The sequence below is a fragment of the Ictidomys tridecemlineatus genome, chromosome 2 (assembly GCF_052094955.1).
Source record: "Ictidomys tridecemlineatus isolate mIctTri1 chromosome 2, mIctTri1.hap1, whole genome shotgun sequence".
Lineage (NCBI taxonomy): Eukaryota > Metazoa > Chordata > Mammalia > Rodentia > Sciuridae > Ictidomys > Ictidomys tridecemlineatus.
In genome coordinates this window covers 105,085,040-105,101,093 of record NC_135478.1, presented here as the reverse complement: position 1 = coordinate 105,101,093, position 16,054 = coordinate 105,085,040, and the positions used below count along the sequence as shown (strand labels likewise).

The following is a 16,054-nucleotide window of genomic DNA, read 5'->3' as shown; positions in this document are numbered from 1 at the left end:
TGACTCTTGGGCACTGTGACCCTGCTAGGTTTGGTTGTGGTTTCAGGGTGACCCCCTAGGCTCAGTGCTGAGATTCAATCCTGACTGTGAAGTACTAAGGTGGAAACTTACTCAGGTGTTTAGAAAGGGCTCTGGGAGGCCAGCAGATTACCTAACATTGTGAGGTGCAGCCCTCAAGATAGAGTACCGGTAAATTACACAAAGAGGGAGAGAGCACAAGGCACACACGACGTGTGTTCCCTGTCTCTTGCCACGTGATGCCCTGAGCCACCTTGAGACTCTGCCTGGGAGAAGGTCATCAACCCCTCAACCTTGAACCTGGTATGAGTTAAATAAACCTCTTCTTTACAAAGTTATCCAGCCTCAGGTATTTCATCACAGTTTCAAAGCATGAACTCGTTCAGATCATAATATGGCCAAGGACTTTGCATTTGGGAGCCACACAGGAACAAAGGCCTTGGGAAGAAATACTCTAGCAGGACAAGAGGCAGCCTTGGGGACTATGGATTCACCCATCACCAACCCAACAAAGCCCAAGCCACGGTGTGAACGTGTTTTTACACCCATTACCTGTGCCATTCTTTCTTCTCCAGGGTTCTACTTTATTTTTTAACAAACCAGAGTAAATTTTAACTTTTAACTTTGTTCTTCTTTTATTTTTAACTTTGAGGTTAGGAGCTGTTCTAGATGAATTCACCCAGCTCCATGGGAGAGTGTCAGGCTCCTCTGGCAGTTACTGACAGCCTCAGTCAGTTATAGGTGGGACCCATATGTCCCCCTACAACCTGGCCACCAAGTGTGCCAAACAATGAATGTGATTCTTAGCCCAAATCCAACTGCAAATGGTTACAGCCTAATATGTGGGTGCAGGTGACTGCCAGGCCAGCAGTGTCAAATCACACTTGGAAGCCTGGGCCTGCCTTCTAGATGGGTCACAGGATATGTCTACATACAGTGGGAAAAAAGCCACTACAGCTGTCTGTCACCCCAACGGCTGTTCTGCAGAAGTGTGTCCCTGACTTCCTGTTCAAGGCCCACATCATCTTCCCAGAAGAACCCATATCTTTGATTCCCCTAATTATTCCTGAGATGCTTTGCTCTTCAGATGTGGGTTCCTAATTCACAGGGCTTAGGAGACCCCTCTGCAGAGTAGGTGCCAATCCAATGCATCTACAGTGCTGACACCCAGCCATCGGCTGTAACCTAACAGTAGCTCAGACAGCCTGCACACAGCTAGCTCACCCCAAAGAGTACATAGAGAGAGGAGACCTTACAACATTGATCTGTTTTCAATCCCAGACTTTTTACCCAGAATGCAATTTTCATCTCTGTCACCTACATCTTCTAAACAGTGGCTAGGCAGTGGAGGCCTGAGCTTCCTGCTGAGAGCCTGGGCACCCAGGAGTGCCCCTACTTGCTCCCAGCATCTGCCCTTCACTCCCCACATTCAATCCTGAGCCCTGTTCAAGTTGATTCTTAAATATGCCAAACCCAAAAGTGTCCTCGGGTCCCCACCTTCTCACCCTCCATCTGCAGTCACCGTAACCTTCCCGTGCAGACCTCCCGTGCCCTTTCAGGGCTGCTATTTCTGGTCCTGTGAGAAGGAGGTCCTGGCTGCCTTTCCAGTTGCATCTCCTGGCCCTGCCTGGAGCAGGCTGATCAGACTCAGCACCACCAACACGGAGACTCAGAAAACCACACTCGGAAGCGAGCCTCAGAAGCAGCTTCAGACTCCAGTCTTTCTCTAACCTCCGTCCTCCTGTCTCCTCCCGGCTTTTTCCCCTCAAAGCAACTATGAAAACTAGAATTTTTGTGCCCCAAAGCAGGTCCTAAAAGTCTAGAATTTTATTTCTCCAAGAAAGCCATAGAGCCTAAAATATTAATCTCCCTCTCTTGAACTGGCCATAAAGAAATCCTTCCATTCCTACGTTCATATGTGAATTCACGACCATGATAATCCCACATGATGTTCAACCAGAAGGATGGGAAGTTGTACTCCCTGTGTGCAATATGGCAAATGCATTCTATCACCTCGTATAATTAAAAAGAACATAAAAAAAAATTCTTCCATCTGCCTCATCTGATGGAAGCCTGTAAGACCCCATCCCGGAAGGATGTCCTGCCTTGTGCCTGGGAAGGGAATGCTGCCCAGAGGCTAAGAGGGACCTGAGAGGACAGGCCTTGCTGGCTTCCCCACTAGGTCTGGTACTATGAGAGCACAGCCTTTGTCCACTTGTATCTCTCCATGGCTGTCCCATGCTTTGTGCAGCCTATGCATGAAATGGACAATTCACCTGGGTGTTTGGGGCTTCAATCTTATTAGTTGCGGAGCAGGCTGAACAAAAGTTAGCTGCAGCCTGCCTTGTCTGCCTCCACATCCCCAAGGCCTCCGAGATGGGCAACAAGTAGGGGCATGGCAAACCTGTCATTTGAAAGAATCAAGGAATGAATGGACGGCTCTAGGGAGGACCAGTAGCTTTCTACTTTATCTCGTAACTGGAACAAAAGTAAGGAGTGGCCTTTTGGGTGTGTTTGAGTATAGATCCTTAGAAGATGTGGGTTTATAATTCTAGACAGGAGTTGAAGGAGTGCAGAGACTGTCACCTCAAAATGTGGCGCCCTCATGTTGACTGTATTAAATTAAGGAACCTGAGAGCAGCAGATGCCAAGAGAGGCCTTATCTGGAGATCTTGTCAGCTAGAAGCCCAGACTGTCAAGGAGGAAAAGGATTCCTTCTGATCCTTCCTTGAGTTTTCATCAACTAGACTCTTGTTGCAGGCAGAAAGCCTGAAGTTTATCACCATGCTGGACACACTTTTGCACACACCATTGTCTTCTATTTGGGCTATATTCAGTATTCCAAAGGCAATCATTACAATCCATTGTCTGTACTGTGGGCCAATGGCTCTGTCCCATGTCATTGTATGTCCTGCCAAGCCCACTGAAGACACTTAAAAACTACAATTTTCTCCATGGCCTGTTCACCTCCTCCCCTGTGGAAAGGGTTGTACACACTCCGGATCACACTGGTCTGGAGGGTAGTCACACTCTGCCTCTTTGCACATCCATGTGTCTCTCCTATCTGTCTGTTGTCCAGTCATCCTAGGGAACCTTCCGAGGGTGAAGGAAGCTTTCCCTCTGTGTCCAGAGGGCCAGATGTTAATTGACAGGCACTCACTGTCTGAATTCCTAAAGCACCATCTGTTCTCCACCAGGATTCAGCTGGGCCTGGCCTCTCTCTCTGACCTCATTCCTGGTTCTTGTCCCCAGCTGCCTTCAGTGACCTGCCTTCACGGTTCTGGCCAGGCATCTCAGGTCTATGTTCCCGCAGTTGCCCCTTCCTGGGACCCTCCATTCAGGTCTCAGAGTGTTTACCTCATTCTGGGTTTTAGCTTGACTGTAACCTCCTCAGAGACCCTCCTGGACCCCATTATCTAAAGTGGCCCCCAGCCTTCAAGTTACCCTGTTCTGTTTTCTTAATGACGCCAATCACCTGGGGGTCCTTCCTTTACTTCTGTTTCCTTCCCTGGGTCTGTTCCCCAGTGCTCCATTCAACAGAGATCCTTGGGGGCTTTCTCCCAGATCAGCCCAAGGAGTGAATGGAATTTCCCTGAATTAAGTTTAGGATAAACTCATACAATAAAATCCTTAATTGTAAATTTCCCAGATTCATCTTCCATGTGTTCTTTCCACTTTCATCTTTAGGAGAACTATAACGTTTTTTTTAGCTAAAAGGTACTCACAAGAGTTGATGGAGCCCCAACTGCTCGTTTTGAGGATGAGGAAAGGAACCCACAGAGGAGAAGTAAATTGGGAAGTTTCATGAACCAAGACAGTTTGCTGCAAAGGGACAGGGGAAGAACAGTGCCCTTCCACTGGTCCTGTGTCCAACCCCAGCCAGTCCTCTACCATCCAGTTGAGACAGTTGAGAGGTTCCTTCATCCAGTTGAGACAGCCCAGCGCAGGACTAGGCCAGAGGTATCCATGAAAACGCCCCTCCCTGTCCTCTTGGCTCCGAGCTTGCGATCCAGTGACCAGAAAACAAAGAGGTAAAATACACAGCAAGATAGCTGCAGAAAAGGTGAGTATTAAGAAGATAACCAGACAGAGCATGAGGAAGATGGGGATAGAGGGTGCAGGAGGGAATCTGGGGCAGCCATGCAGAGGGGGGAGCCAGGACTCTTTGGAATCAGACCTGAGACAGGGGCAGAGTCTTCGCTAGTGCTAAACCCTCTGCCCGGAATCTGGCCCACCAGAGCCGCCTGGTCCCCCTGGTTGTGCCCAGAGCTCCCTCAGCAGGGAGTCCCGCTCTGAGCCACCATTCACAGGCACCGCACCCGCACGGCATCTCTCCGGACCCTGCGCTGCATCCCCGGCCCAATGGCTCGCAACACAGCTAGGAGGAGCTGGGCCATGCAACCCACCAGCTGCCGCCGGCCGCCAGCACGCCGCGCGTGGCCGCGAGCAGCCTCACACCTTGCGCGGGGTCCCACCGCCGCGCGGTCCACCTGCGCCAAGCTGGGCGCGCTGCCGTTGGGACAGAGGATGCTCAGGCCCGGCGCGGCCCGCACCTACCTGACACGCTCGGCCGTCACCGCGTTGCCGGTGTGCGGTCGCAGCACCGCCAGGAACAGCAGCCGCATGCTGCCGCCGCCGCCCTGGCCATAGACCTGTTCTGCAGCCACCGCGGGCCCGGAGGCGGCGCTCGGTGGCTCCCGCCGGAAGCTCCCCAGGCCTAGTCCGCGCCCGCTGGCTCCGGCACCCAGAGGGGACGCGATCGGGGAGGGGACCAGGGAGAGGGGAGGGGAGGGGACTGTGGGGAGGGGAGGGGAGGGGACTATGGGGAGGGGGAGGGAGGGGACTGTGGGGAGGGGAGGGGAGAGAAGGAGAAGGGTCTGCGGGGACTGGAAGGGAGGGGAGATGTCAGCGGATAAGGGAGGGGCAGGGTCCGCGGGGAGTGGTGCGCGGGACCCCGAGGGGACAGCGTGGGGCAAAGGGTAGGAGTCCGTGAGGAGGAGGCTGTAGAGGAAGGATGAGCGAGCAGGTGGCGGCCCTGGGGCAGGAAGCGGTCCCCTGGTAGGGAAGGAGAGCCAGATAAGAGGATTTCAGGCAGAGTTGAGGGCAGGTCCAGTCTCACGGAGATCAGGACCACTGGTGGTCTTCGTCGCCTCCCGAGGAGAAGATCAGTGACCATGAGTGGGCTCACCCAGGCGCAGGAGTGGTTGCAGCTCTCTCCACAGGGCCAGGCCCACAGATGTGGAAAGGGATCTGAGCCTCGGTTTCCACAACCTGCCTGACTTTAGTGCCTAGAAGGGACAGGGCCTTTAGGAGTGGTGAGGCCAGAGGGACCCTGCCCTGGCGGATGGAATAGGTCCTTTGGAAAGGTCTGGAAGGGCAGTCGTTTCACCCTTCCCCCTCCTATCTTGTGAAAACAGGGTGCTCATTACCCAGGCTCCTCCACAACCAGTAGGAAAGTTGCATCATCCTTCACCAAATCTGCTGCCTCCTAGGTCTTGAGCTTTCCTGCCACTAGAGCTGTGAGGAATAAATTTCTGTTATGTATAAATTACTCAGTCCATGGTATTTTGTTACAGCAGCACAAATGGATGAGAGCAGCCCTACTCATAGGCTTCTGGGATGAGGATGTCTACCGCCATTCAGCCCACCACAAAGCCCCATCTGGGAGATGTCTGCATTTATGAGGTCCCCAATCACCTCATCTGGGACCTTCTCAACATTCCCTGGCTAAGCTTCATCCTCTTAGTCCTGCTTTATAAGAGCCCTTTGCCCTCAACTGAGTTATGACCTCCCTGAAAACTAAGTCACTCTGTGAGCTCTGCGTGCCCAGGGCAACATCAGGCATGGCCAGCCCATTCAGTAAAGGCTTGCTTAATTCAGATTAATCATGGGTCATGGGCTGTTGGGAGGTTTTATCCTGTGAGGAATCATTCCTGATTCTTTTTTTGAGGGGGTGGTGATGCTGGGGATTGAACCCAGGTCCTTGTGCATGTAAGGCAAGCACTCTACCAACTGAGCAATATCCCCTCATTCCTGATTCTTAATGGGAGTCAGTGCTAGAAAATTCTAGAAGAGGGTTTGCTAGACTGAAACTTACATGCAATTTTTCCACCTACCCCTGATTCATTGGGGGAGAGATTCTGAAATGCCTTTTAGGGTACATTACTTAACCTTCATTGCTTCAGTTTACTCATTTGTAAGATGAGAAAACCTAAAAACAATATCATAGTTAATTAGTTCATTTTCATGAAGTCTTGTATGATTCTCCCATATAGGTAATAGAAAATGTACAAAGGCAAGTGTGTTGCTGTGGAGTAGGTAGAAATCACTACTGGGGGAGGGTCAGTGGAACAGAAAAGGTTGTTGGTACCTCTTATGAAGCTTCCCCAGATGCTTTCAATGTAAGGGTCTTAAAATACATGTAAAGCAAAATCTGTTTTCTCTCTGATCATAGCATTTACTTGACTATTTTTCTAGTTCCTAGCACCAGGGAAAATGGAACTTTATTATCTACCCTGTATAAAAATGATAGCATTTTCAAGGGAGAGCACTGTGGGTCTGCTGGCTTTAGAAATAGCTCTGTGATAGAAATCAACAATTGACATCTTTCCCCTCTTCACAGTAATGAGAAGCAAGGCGCTCCTGTGTTCGTACCTACAAAAGGTTTTGTCTGTGCCCCATTGTTCCTCCCTGTAGTACTGAATGCTGGGGTCCAGCCCTAGCAGGGATACGGGGGTCCTGAAGGATGAGTGGAGTGGGCAAAAGAAGAGACAGGTTGCAAGTTACAAGCAGCCTTCAAAAGAAATCTGCTGCCCCTAGAGGGGCCTTTATTTTTATACCTTTTTTTGCAGTTATTTTTTGAAGTGGTTAATGGATAGCCGCAAAGCCGGAAACTTCTTTGATTTACATAATTTTCAAGAGTTAAAATCTTTTATGAAATATATTGATTACCTAAGATATTGAATAAATAGTTTAAAATTTTTTCCTGTAACCCTTGCCAATCACGATTAACCTTTTATATTTTTACCTCAACCACTAGGTGCTAGACTACGAAACTAGACCACATGACTCCTGACCTATTAACTTTTAAATTTAAAGCATATCTATAATTATTTCATTAACCTTTAACATTAAAGCATATCTATAATTATTGGTAAGCTTTCTTAGTTCTAAAGTTCCAGCAAAACACACTTAAAATAGTGAAAGCCTATTACTCTAAAGTGCCTCTAAAATATATCTACTAATTTTACATTAATTTTTAATTTCCAAGGTAATTTCCATATATATATCCTCTTTAACTGCCTTCTTGAAGAGTTTCTTTGATCCTTGGTCAAAGTACACCAATTATATCTTTATAATCTTTAAAGGGCAGACTCTGCACCTCAACCCATTTGCCATCAATATTTACTATGTGTTTCCCATTCTCATCATCAATTCCTGTGTAAGGCAAAGGAGGGTCTGTTGCACAGGTTGTAGCTTTACAACAGGGGTCTTAGTGTAAATTATTAACTGTGGGATAAACATTTCTTGTTGCTTAGGCTTTTCTCGGGAACCTTGATTTGTAAACTTTTCCCTGTGAATTTTTTCACAGGGAAAATGAGAGACATGGAGGGAAAATGAGAGAGAAGGAAAGGACAGGGACAGCCCTGGTTAGTTTCCTTTTCCTTACTTCCATTGACAGATTTCCGAAGTGATCAAATGAAAAAAAAAAAAAAAGTGTTAGTCTGAGAGAAACTCCTTCCTGCTGGTTTTGCTCCCTGAACATGAAGTTCATGAGGAATGAGTGGCTCTTCCACGAGCACGGGAGTGAAATCAGGGCTTTCATCCCCACACTGCTGAAGACTGGGCAGACAGCCTCTAGATTTTTCAGCCAGAGATACTTCTCCCAAAGACTCCCCTCCCTTCCAGCTGCCACAAGCAGGCCTGGCCACATGTGGCAGGGCTGCCAGGATTCCTGTACCAATCAGGTTAGAGCTGTGGCTAGATCAGAGGACCTGTGTCCAGTGCTTGCCAGAGGCTTACTGTGGGGAAGACAGAGGTTCATCTGACCTGAGCCCAGTAACAACCTGTGGAGGTAGAGGTCCTTCTTTAATCTTTTGACATTTTAGTTTATTTGTATTAAGTAGGCTAAATACAGGTAAGCAGGAAAAAAATGGTAAAAAAAATTACACAAAATCCCACTGCCCTGAGATACAGTATTAATACTTCACATTTTCCAGGCTTTTTATATATATAGTCACAATGACATTCTAATCATTGGGTTGTGACCACATGCCTAACAGCTCTCTAAGCTCAGTCCCTGCTCTTCAGAGAATGCCCCCAGTCCTCAGCTGCAGATTCTGCAGCTCTTAGCACTTCACCTGTGAGCTTCAGTATCTGGCACACCTGAGATATCCCCAAGGTAGTGGACTCTTCATTATGTTTCTATGACTCTGCTACATGGATACAGGATTGTTATGGAGAGTGGTGACAGTGAATGGGAGTCCAGTGTCTGAGATGGGGTCTCTGATTGCCAATGTCTTGGCTTGGCACTGAATCACGAGCCACTCACAGCTTTGTAGATTCAAACAGCAATTCTTTATTTCCGAACTCACACCGGCCTCTACACAAACACATTCTCGGGAACGCCAATTCAAGTCCCAAATCTTTCTATCCACGAGAACTCAGCTGAACTCAGGCGGCAGGCACGCCCTACTCCCAGCAGGAATAACCTTCAACCTGCAACCTCTTTAAACCCGGATTATCTTAAACCAGGAACACCCTAAATTTGTCTTAAACCGGGAACGCCCTAAACCCAAATTGTCTTAAACCCAGATACTTCCTAAAACCTGCAGGATACACCCTAATCCTGGATCCACCCTGGTCCTTGAGCAGGGTCACCTTTCTCAAAGACACATGCAATGTCCAAGGCAAGTCCATTAAACATGGGGTACGCTGGCAAGGAAATATCGATGCGTCATTCCTACTTGGCAATGGCCCTCAGCACCTGATGACTTCATGGCTGTGACATACTTGGTGCCTGGGAAAGTTTCTGTGAAAAGGTGCAGGATGCCTGGTTGCTAGAGTAATGCCATCTATGGGGAGGCTGTGCTAGAGTCTTATCAGCCTCCACCTTGCTCTCAGGTTCACAGCTCTTGGGAATGAAGGAATTCTCTTTTCTGAGACAACCAAAATGTTTCACCACCTCTGCTGCTCCTGAACCTGCCTGCAGGATAGTAACTTACTTTTGTTCAGTTTTTTTTTTGTCATTGTTGTTACAAAAATAGGAACACTTTACACTTTTCCTGGTAATTTGCTCTTTGTTACTTCCTAATTATGGCAGGCAAGTTCTAACATGGCCCAAGAGTTGCCATCTCCTGGTGTGCACACAACTTCTCTGAGTTATTCAATCAAGTGCCAGTCCAGGGGCTTTTGGGAAGAGGCAGCAGAGGTGAAGAGAGTTTGAAGATGTAATTTGATTTCCAAGTTAGTTGACCTTAGAATAGGAAGATAGTGCAGGCTGGGTCTCACCTAATAAGCATCCTTTTAAAGAGACTGAACATTTTCTGATAACAGAATGACTGAAGTGTGAGAGGGAGTCTCTGTTGCCAACTCTGACCAGGATGGGGCAATGTGGTGAGGAACATTGGTGGACTTTAGTTGGGCTGGGACCAGGCCCCCAGCTGATGGTAGCAGGGAAATGGGCAGTCCAGCCATATCTCAAGGGATTACATGCTGCCACCACCACAAGCACTGGGGACAGAGGGCCCTGAACTCCAGAAGTGTCTACCTGGCCATCAACTGGACTTCAGTTGTGTGAGGCTGGGGCAGAGGAGTTGGTTGTGCCAACACTCAGACTTCTGACCTGCAGATCTTTGAACTAACAGATGGATGCTGTTTTAAACATTGAAGTGGTAGTAAGTGACACAGCAATGAAAAACTATCATTGCAGTACATCATGAACACATTTCTAACTCCTTGTCCTGAATCTACAGTATGATCTGAATCATTGCATAGTATCCCAATGTCTGCCTGCACCATAATTCACCAATGCCTTCTTATTGGACATCTTTGCCCTTTTCAAGCTTTGGGCTATTTTCATCAACACTGCAATGAGTATTTTACAGCTAAGTGCATACATTCTTCAATTCCTGATGTGGAATTGCACATTTAAAATGTGGGCAATTATGGTTTTGGTACAAATGACAAATTGCACCCCACATAAAGTTGTACCACTTTATCTTTCCAGTGGCCCTTTATGAACTCACCTGCTTTCCAAAACATTGCCAACACTGATTACTTTCAAGTCAGTGACAAAACATGTCTCCTCTTTTCACATGTTTAGATTACTGTTATATTTTGATTTGGTTCCTTGAAGGGCATCTGTATCCTTATCTGCTGTGTGTGCATGAATGTGTATGTACCTGGATGTTTTCAATTACAAATCACAGAAAGTCACATTTGCTTAACTAAAAGGAAAATGTATGGGCTTATAATTGAATTATCTTTCAGCTATGACCAGAACAAAGACCCACATGTTGTCATTTTGAAACAAAAGTCTTTCTTTCATTTCTACCAGATTCTTTTGGGTTGCTTAATTCTTGAGTTTTACAAGATGGTCCCAGGCAACTCCAGGCAGATGTTGTTAAAATCTTCAGTCCCAGAAGAAAGCAGAATCTCTTCATTCTCATTACAGAGTAAGCCCTGGTTAGCTCTGACTAGCCTGTGTCATGAACCCATCTGTGAACTAATCCCTTCAGTTCAACAGATGGCTTAGTGCTGGTTGGACAGGCTTGGGTCACACGCACTCTTCTGGATATGGGGGTATAGCCAGGCCCACTTTCACCACAGGCAGCCTTGATGAACCAAGGAAAGCCAAGGTGCGGTCCCCAGAGAGGGACGATGCTGATAGGACCCAAGGCAGCTTTCCTTTGAAGGGCCTGGCCATTCATGATGCCAATTTTATTTACTGGATGCTTACAAGTTTCTTAAGAAATCAGGACATTAACTCTGTCATGTACACTTCAAGTAGTTTTTCAGTTTATTTGCCGTTAACTGCATTGATTTTTTTAAAAATATGTTTTTAGTCATTGATGGACCTTTATTTATTTATTTGTATGTGGTGCTGAGAATTGAACCCAGGGCCTCACATATGCCAGGCAAACACTCTACCACTGAGCCACAATCTCAGCCCCTGCATTGATTTTTTTAAACATTTATTTTTTTAGTTGTAGGTGGACACAATACCTTTATTTTATTTTTATATGGTGCTGATGAGCGAATCCAGTGCCTCACACATGCTAGGTGAGTACCCTGCCTCTGAGCACAATCCCAGTCCTGCACTGATTTTTTATATACATAAATGTTAGTCTTTGAGTAGTCAAATCTATTAACTTTTCCTTATGGCTTCTAACATTAGTGTTAGGCTTTAAAAAGCCTTTTCCTTCCTAAGATTTTACATTTGCCAACCTTTTCTCCTAATGCTTGTTTTTGGTTTCTTCCTTTTAGTATTTAATCCATTTGGAATTATGTTGGAATAAATTATGAAGCCTACTTATCCTATACATTCAGTTACTTTTTCCAACAGAATTTACTAAACAATTCGTTCTTTCCCCAGGGATCTGAAACCTCTTTATCATCGTGGGCTGAGTTATCCCAAGCTCTTGCTCCAGCCTTGTCCACTGTATCCATCACCCTGATCGCTCCTGTAGGCCAAACCCACAGAATGAGTGTGTTTACAGCTTGATCTGTTTTATGATTACAATATAGACTAAGGTGACTGAGAAGTTTAAAAGCGGAAGTTAGCTGGGGTGGGCAGGTGTGGTGCACACTTGTTAACGGGTTGCCTCCTTGCAATAGAAGCACGAGTTCCTTTTCTTTCACTTACTCTTGCTCTCCCTTCTACCACTGCCCCCGCATTGGTGAATGCCTGATATGTGCTGATGTCTTGTGGGTTTTTAAAACTCAGGAGAAAAAGTACCCAAGAAGTAGACGTTTCTACTCACAGGCCCAAAATTAGTGCACCCCACACACAAAATGTCAATCAGAATCCATCTCCTTGAACAGACAGTCTCATATCCTCTGTACAAGCAAGCCCAAGGCATCCTGAGCGCTAAATCAACACACACAGCTTCACGTGGCCCTGACTGGGCCCAAGATGTGAGACCGGCTCCCCTCTACTGCTTGGTTTCTTGACTTACTTCACTCTGGCATTTTTCTGCTTCTACGTGGCCCATGACTGTGTGTCATCCTGATTGGGGAAGATGAGCTAGACCTGTCTGCGCTGCTCCCCAGCAACTGGGAAATCCAAGCAGGCAGAAGTGCTGGGCTGCGGTTGAGCCCTCAGACATGACTTCTGGGTAGGAGTTCAGCGGATGGGTGGTACAGGATCCCTGATGGCTGCTCAGGAATCAGAGCTTTGAGGAAGGAGAAACTGTGAATCAGGGGATGCAACTGACCAGCAGCTAGGGATGTGCAATCAACCGGAATGTGAAGCAACAAGCACAGATGTCATGAAAAAGTCAGAGTTAGGCAAACCTTAATGGGTTCCTGAATTCGTCACAGCAAAGAGCATCCTTCTGAGATCTGCAAAAGACAAGCATCAGGAACAAAACAGTTGCCATCAGAAAAATGAAAGGCTATGCATTCTAGAGCCAGCAGTGCATTTCCAATTTCAGTGTACTTTGCAGGTCCTGGAGATGAGCAGCCACCTACCACAGCATGCTTTCAAGACAATGCTGCCTGCTGTAGGTCGCTTATTTGATTATTTTAGTTGCAAGGCACCCACACGATTCTCTCCAATATACTGCAAGTATATTGCAAGTATACCCAACAAAGGGTGAAGTCTTCAGTGATCCGATCCCAGGGGCCAAGGACATGAGTCGCAAAGTCAGTGCTTACAAGGACCAGGTAGAAAATTCCATGAACTGCACCAGGCATGTGTGACAAAAAGATTGCCCTCTCTCGTCCTCTTATTTTTCCCATTTTAGGACAGAATCTTGGTAGGTGGCTTTTGGCTACAAAGAAGAAAAAACCCCAACACAGTGGCTGAAACAACGTACGTTTATTATCTCTTATTATCCAGCTATTCCCAGATTCTTCACAGTGCTGTCCACTGAGTTGGTTTCATCCTTCCCGGCTTATTGCACAGACAGTTGTCCAAAACCTGCCAAGAGCTATTAGGGTCACAAGCCTTCTAGTTCACCTCCACCCTGGAAGCAGCATCCCTTGCTGTAACGGAGCAGTAATTCTTGTCACAGTCCAACCAGGTATAACATGTGTCCAATGACAGGCCACAACGCAAGCAAGGAAGTGCCTTGTCCTGAGTGGTCAGAGCCTGGGTTCTGAACCAGTCATGGTAAAGGCACAGGGCTGAGCACTGCTACTGACCAGTCAGACCATGGGCAAAGGTGAGTTTCTTCTGAGTTACAGGACTAGCTGGTGTGAAGGGGTAGTGAGGAGGTTAGAATAAATACCTGAATGGAATCTGGATTCTTTCTGGAGGAAGAAAGTGGGTGTTGATAAGTAGTAAGTAACCAGTCACACCCATTATGCAACAGCTGCTATGTTGGCCACTGTGGTCACCATTAGTCACATGTACCCATACAGTGAAGCATGGCCAGTGTGACCGAGGAAGATACTTTTTCATTTAATTTAATTTCAACTGATTTAAGTTTAGGTAGCCAGCCATGTGTGGCTAGTGGCTACTTCATTGGACTGTGCAGATATGGAAAATAATTCCTCACAGTGGCTGAGACCTGGTGCCAATGGACTGTGGTCAAACGAGAAGGCAGGTACATTCTGTCTTCTGTTGCAATGTAACACAAGCTCCCAAACTGTGGTGGTTAAATGATAATCGTCTTGTTCATAGTTCTGCACTCTGGGTTGAGGCTTCCTGGGAGCTACCCATATGGCTGCATACACCTGGCAGTTAGCTGGGATGCTGGGACAAAGACCTCCTCCCAGTTGCTGTGGATCTCCCTCAATGTGAGACCTCTGGAGCAAGCCAACTGACCTCTAACACAGTGGCTCAGGGCACAAGGCCCAAGAGCGGAGCCTGCCAGACCTCCTCAAGGCTTAGTCTCCTACCTGTCTAAGACTCTTCTGTGGCATTCTCTTGGTCAAAGCAGATCACAGGTTTAGCCATGTGGCACTGTGACCTAGGGGGACCATCTGCAGACTTGAATGCCATGAGACATAGTTCCCAGGGGTCAGGGTGGGGGCACTAGAGTAACAGGTAACCACAAGCCCCAGTGTTGCTTCAATTCCCGTTTTAACCCATAAGGGCAACAGAATATCCAAATTTATATGTGAAACCTCTCCATTAACTTTTAGTTCACTTTCTTTGGTAACAGCTTCATTGAGACAAGATTCATGTATCACACAATTTGTCCACTTAAAGGACACAACTCAATGGCTCTTAGTCAAAGTTGTGCTACCATCACCACATTTTCATCACCCTAAAAAAACCCACCATGCTCTTTATAAATCACTCCCCAATCTTACCGCCCACCAATGTGCCAACCATAGCACTAATCTGCATTTCATCTCTATATATTTGCCTGCTCCACACATTTCATATAAACGGGATCTTGAAGCTGGGCATGGTGGCAGATGGGGAGGCTGAGGTAGGAGGATCCCAAGTTCACAATCAGACTCAGCAGTATTGTAAAGCCCTAAGCAACTTAGTGAGAATCTGTCTCTAAATAAAATATACATTTTTTTTAAATAAAGGGCTAGGGATGTAGCACAGTGACTATGTGCCCCTGGGTTCATTCCCTGGTACCAAAAATAAATAAATAAACAGGATCTTGCAGTATGTCTTCTTTGTTCACTCCTCACCCCAAACATTGCAATCAAAACAAAATATTTTTACATGCTGGATTTGTTTTGCAACCTCAAGGTATCAACTATAGGACCTCAGAACACTGCTCACAATGCCTCAGTATACACTGAACCTGGAGACTGCTCCCCACCATTTTTTTCTTTTTTTTTTTTTAAGAGAGAGAGAATTTTTTAAATATTTATTTCTTAGTTTTCGGCGGACACAACATCTTTGTATATGGTGCTGAGGATCGAACCTGGGCCGCACGCATGCCAGGCGAGCGCGCTACCACCTGAGCCACATCCCCAGCCCCGCCACCATTTTTTTCTTAGTGTTATATTTCTCGAATGAATAACCCAACCAGGTTATCTGCTACCATCCAAAATGTACATCTTTAACTGGGAAATAATTAAATCAGATTACTTCACTTTTATTCCATGTTTAACATTAATTCAGTTCTCAACCTTGTTTGAGCATGTAAGGACTATCAGACTGAGAACAAATCCTCAAAGATTCTGTCCATCTACTAGTTGGAACTTGGAAGAAGTACTGGGACTAAGAATTGGTTAAAAATAAGCCTTTTCCTTAAGCCAGAGTTCCTTTACCTACTAAATATGTGACCCTGGAGAGAAATCTTGAGGGTTTTGCTTTCATCATTAGCGGGCTTGGGTACTAATGTGAGCATAAGGTGTTCACTCATCTTTTGCAATTCAACAAATTATCATTCATTCAGTTAACTCCAAACACATTTATTATTGGCAGGTGCTACAAACTCCAGGAATATGACAGGGAACAAAATCACCAAGATCCCAATCCACCCAGTTTCAAAAACAGACCTAAGTAGTTTCATAAAATAAATAAATACTCTTGAGTTAGTAAAAAAAAGTACAGGGAGCACAAATGACATAAAAAAGGGACAGTTGATGTAGTCTGGAGAATTGGGTAAGTGACATTTGAGCTGACTACTGAAAAACAAATTAGTGCTAACAGTTGGAAAAGGCTCAGTTCTGGGCGCTGAGGATTTAACTGAGTTGGCAGAGTGCTTGCCTTGCATGCATTAAGGCCTTGGGTTCAATCCCCACCACCACAAAAAAAAAAAAAAAAAAAAAGGCTCAGATAGGCATTGCCTGCTGTGTGCCAGCACCTGGCATCAGTCTATATGTTTGACATTAAAATAACTAAAATAACTAATAACTAAAGACAATGCATGCTACCTAAATGGCAGGATTACCT

General features: G+C 46.3%; 1 protein-coding gene, 1 long non-coding RNA gene and 1 other non-coding gene across 6 annotated transcripts in view; 1 reads left to right on the top strand and 2 right to left on the bottom strand.

Annotated features, from left to right (window-relative positions):
* Positions 1-4,813, bottom strand: part of Glt1d1 (glycosyltransferase 1 domain containing 1) — a 68,125-nt gene extending 63,312 nt beyond the window's left edge. For 2 of the 4 annotated variants that reach the window (XM_078039376.1, XM_078039378.1), the window contains exon 1: positions 4,576-4,812. In XM_078039376.1, the coding sequence (XP_077895502.1) occupies positions 4,576-4,643 (68 nt within the window). In that variant the 5' untranslated portion in view covers positions 4,644-4,812. Of the gene's footprint in view, positions 1-4,575 lie in introns of all 4 variants that reach the window. The other 2 variants (XM_078039379.1, XM_078039380.1) reach the window with 2 other exon arrangements.
* On the top strand, positions 3,832-6,643 carry LOC144375285 (uncharacterized). Its single transcript, XR_013434914.1, has 2 exons — positions 3,832-4,081; positions 5,595-6,643. It is a non-coding gene; the product is annotated as an uncharacterized LOC144375285 (long non-coding RNA).
* Trnav-uac (transfer RNA valine (anticodon UAC)) lies at positions 5,973-6,045 on the bottom strand. The gene has a single exon. It is a non-coding gene; the product is annotated as a tRNA-Val (tRNA).
* Positions 6,644-16,054: the final 9,411 nt, after the last annotated feature.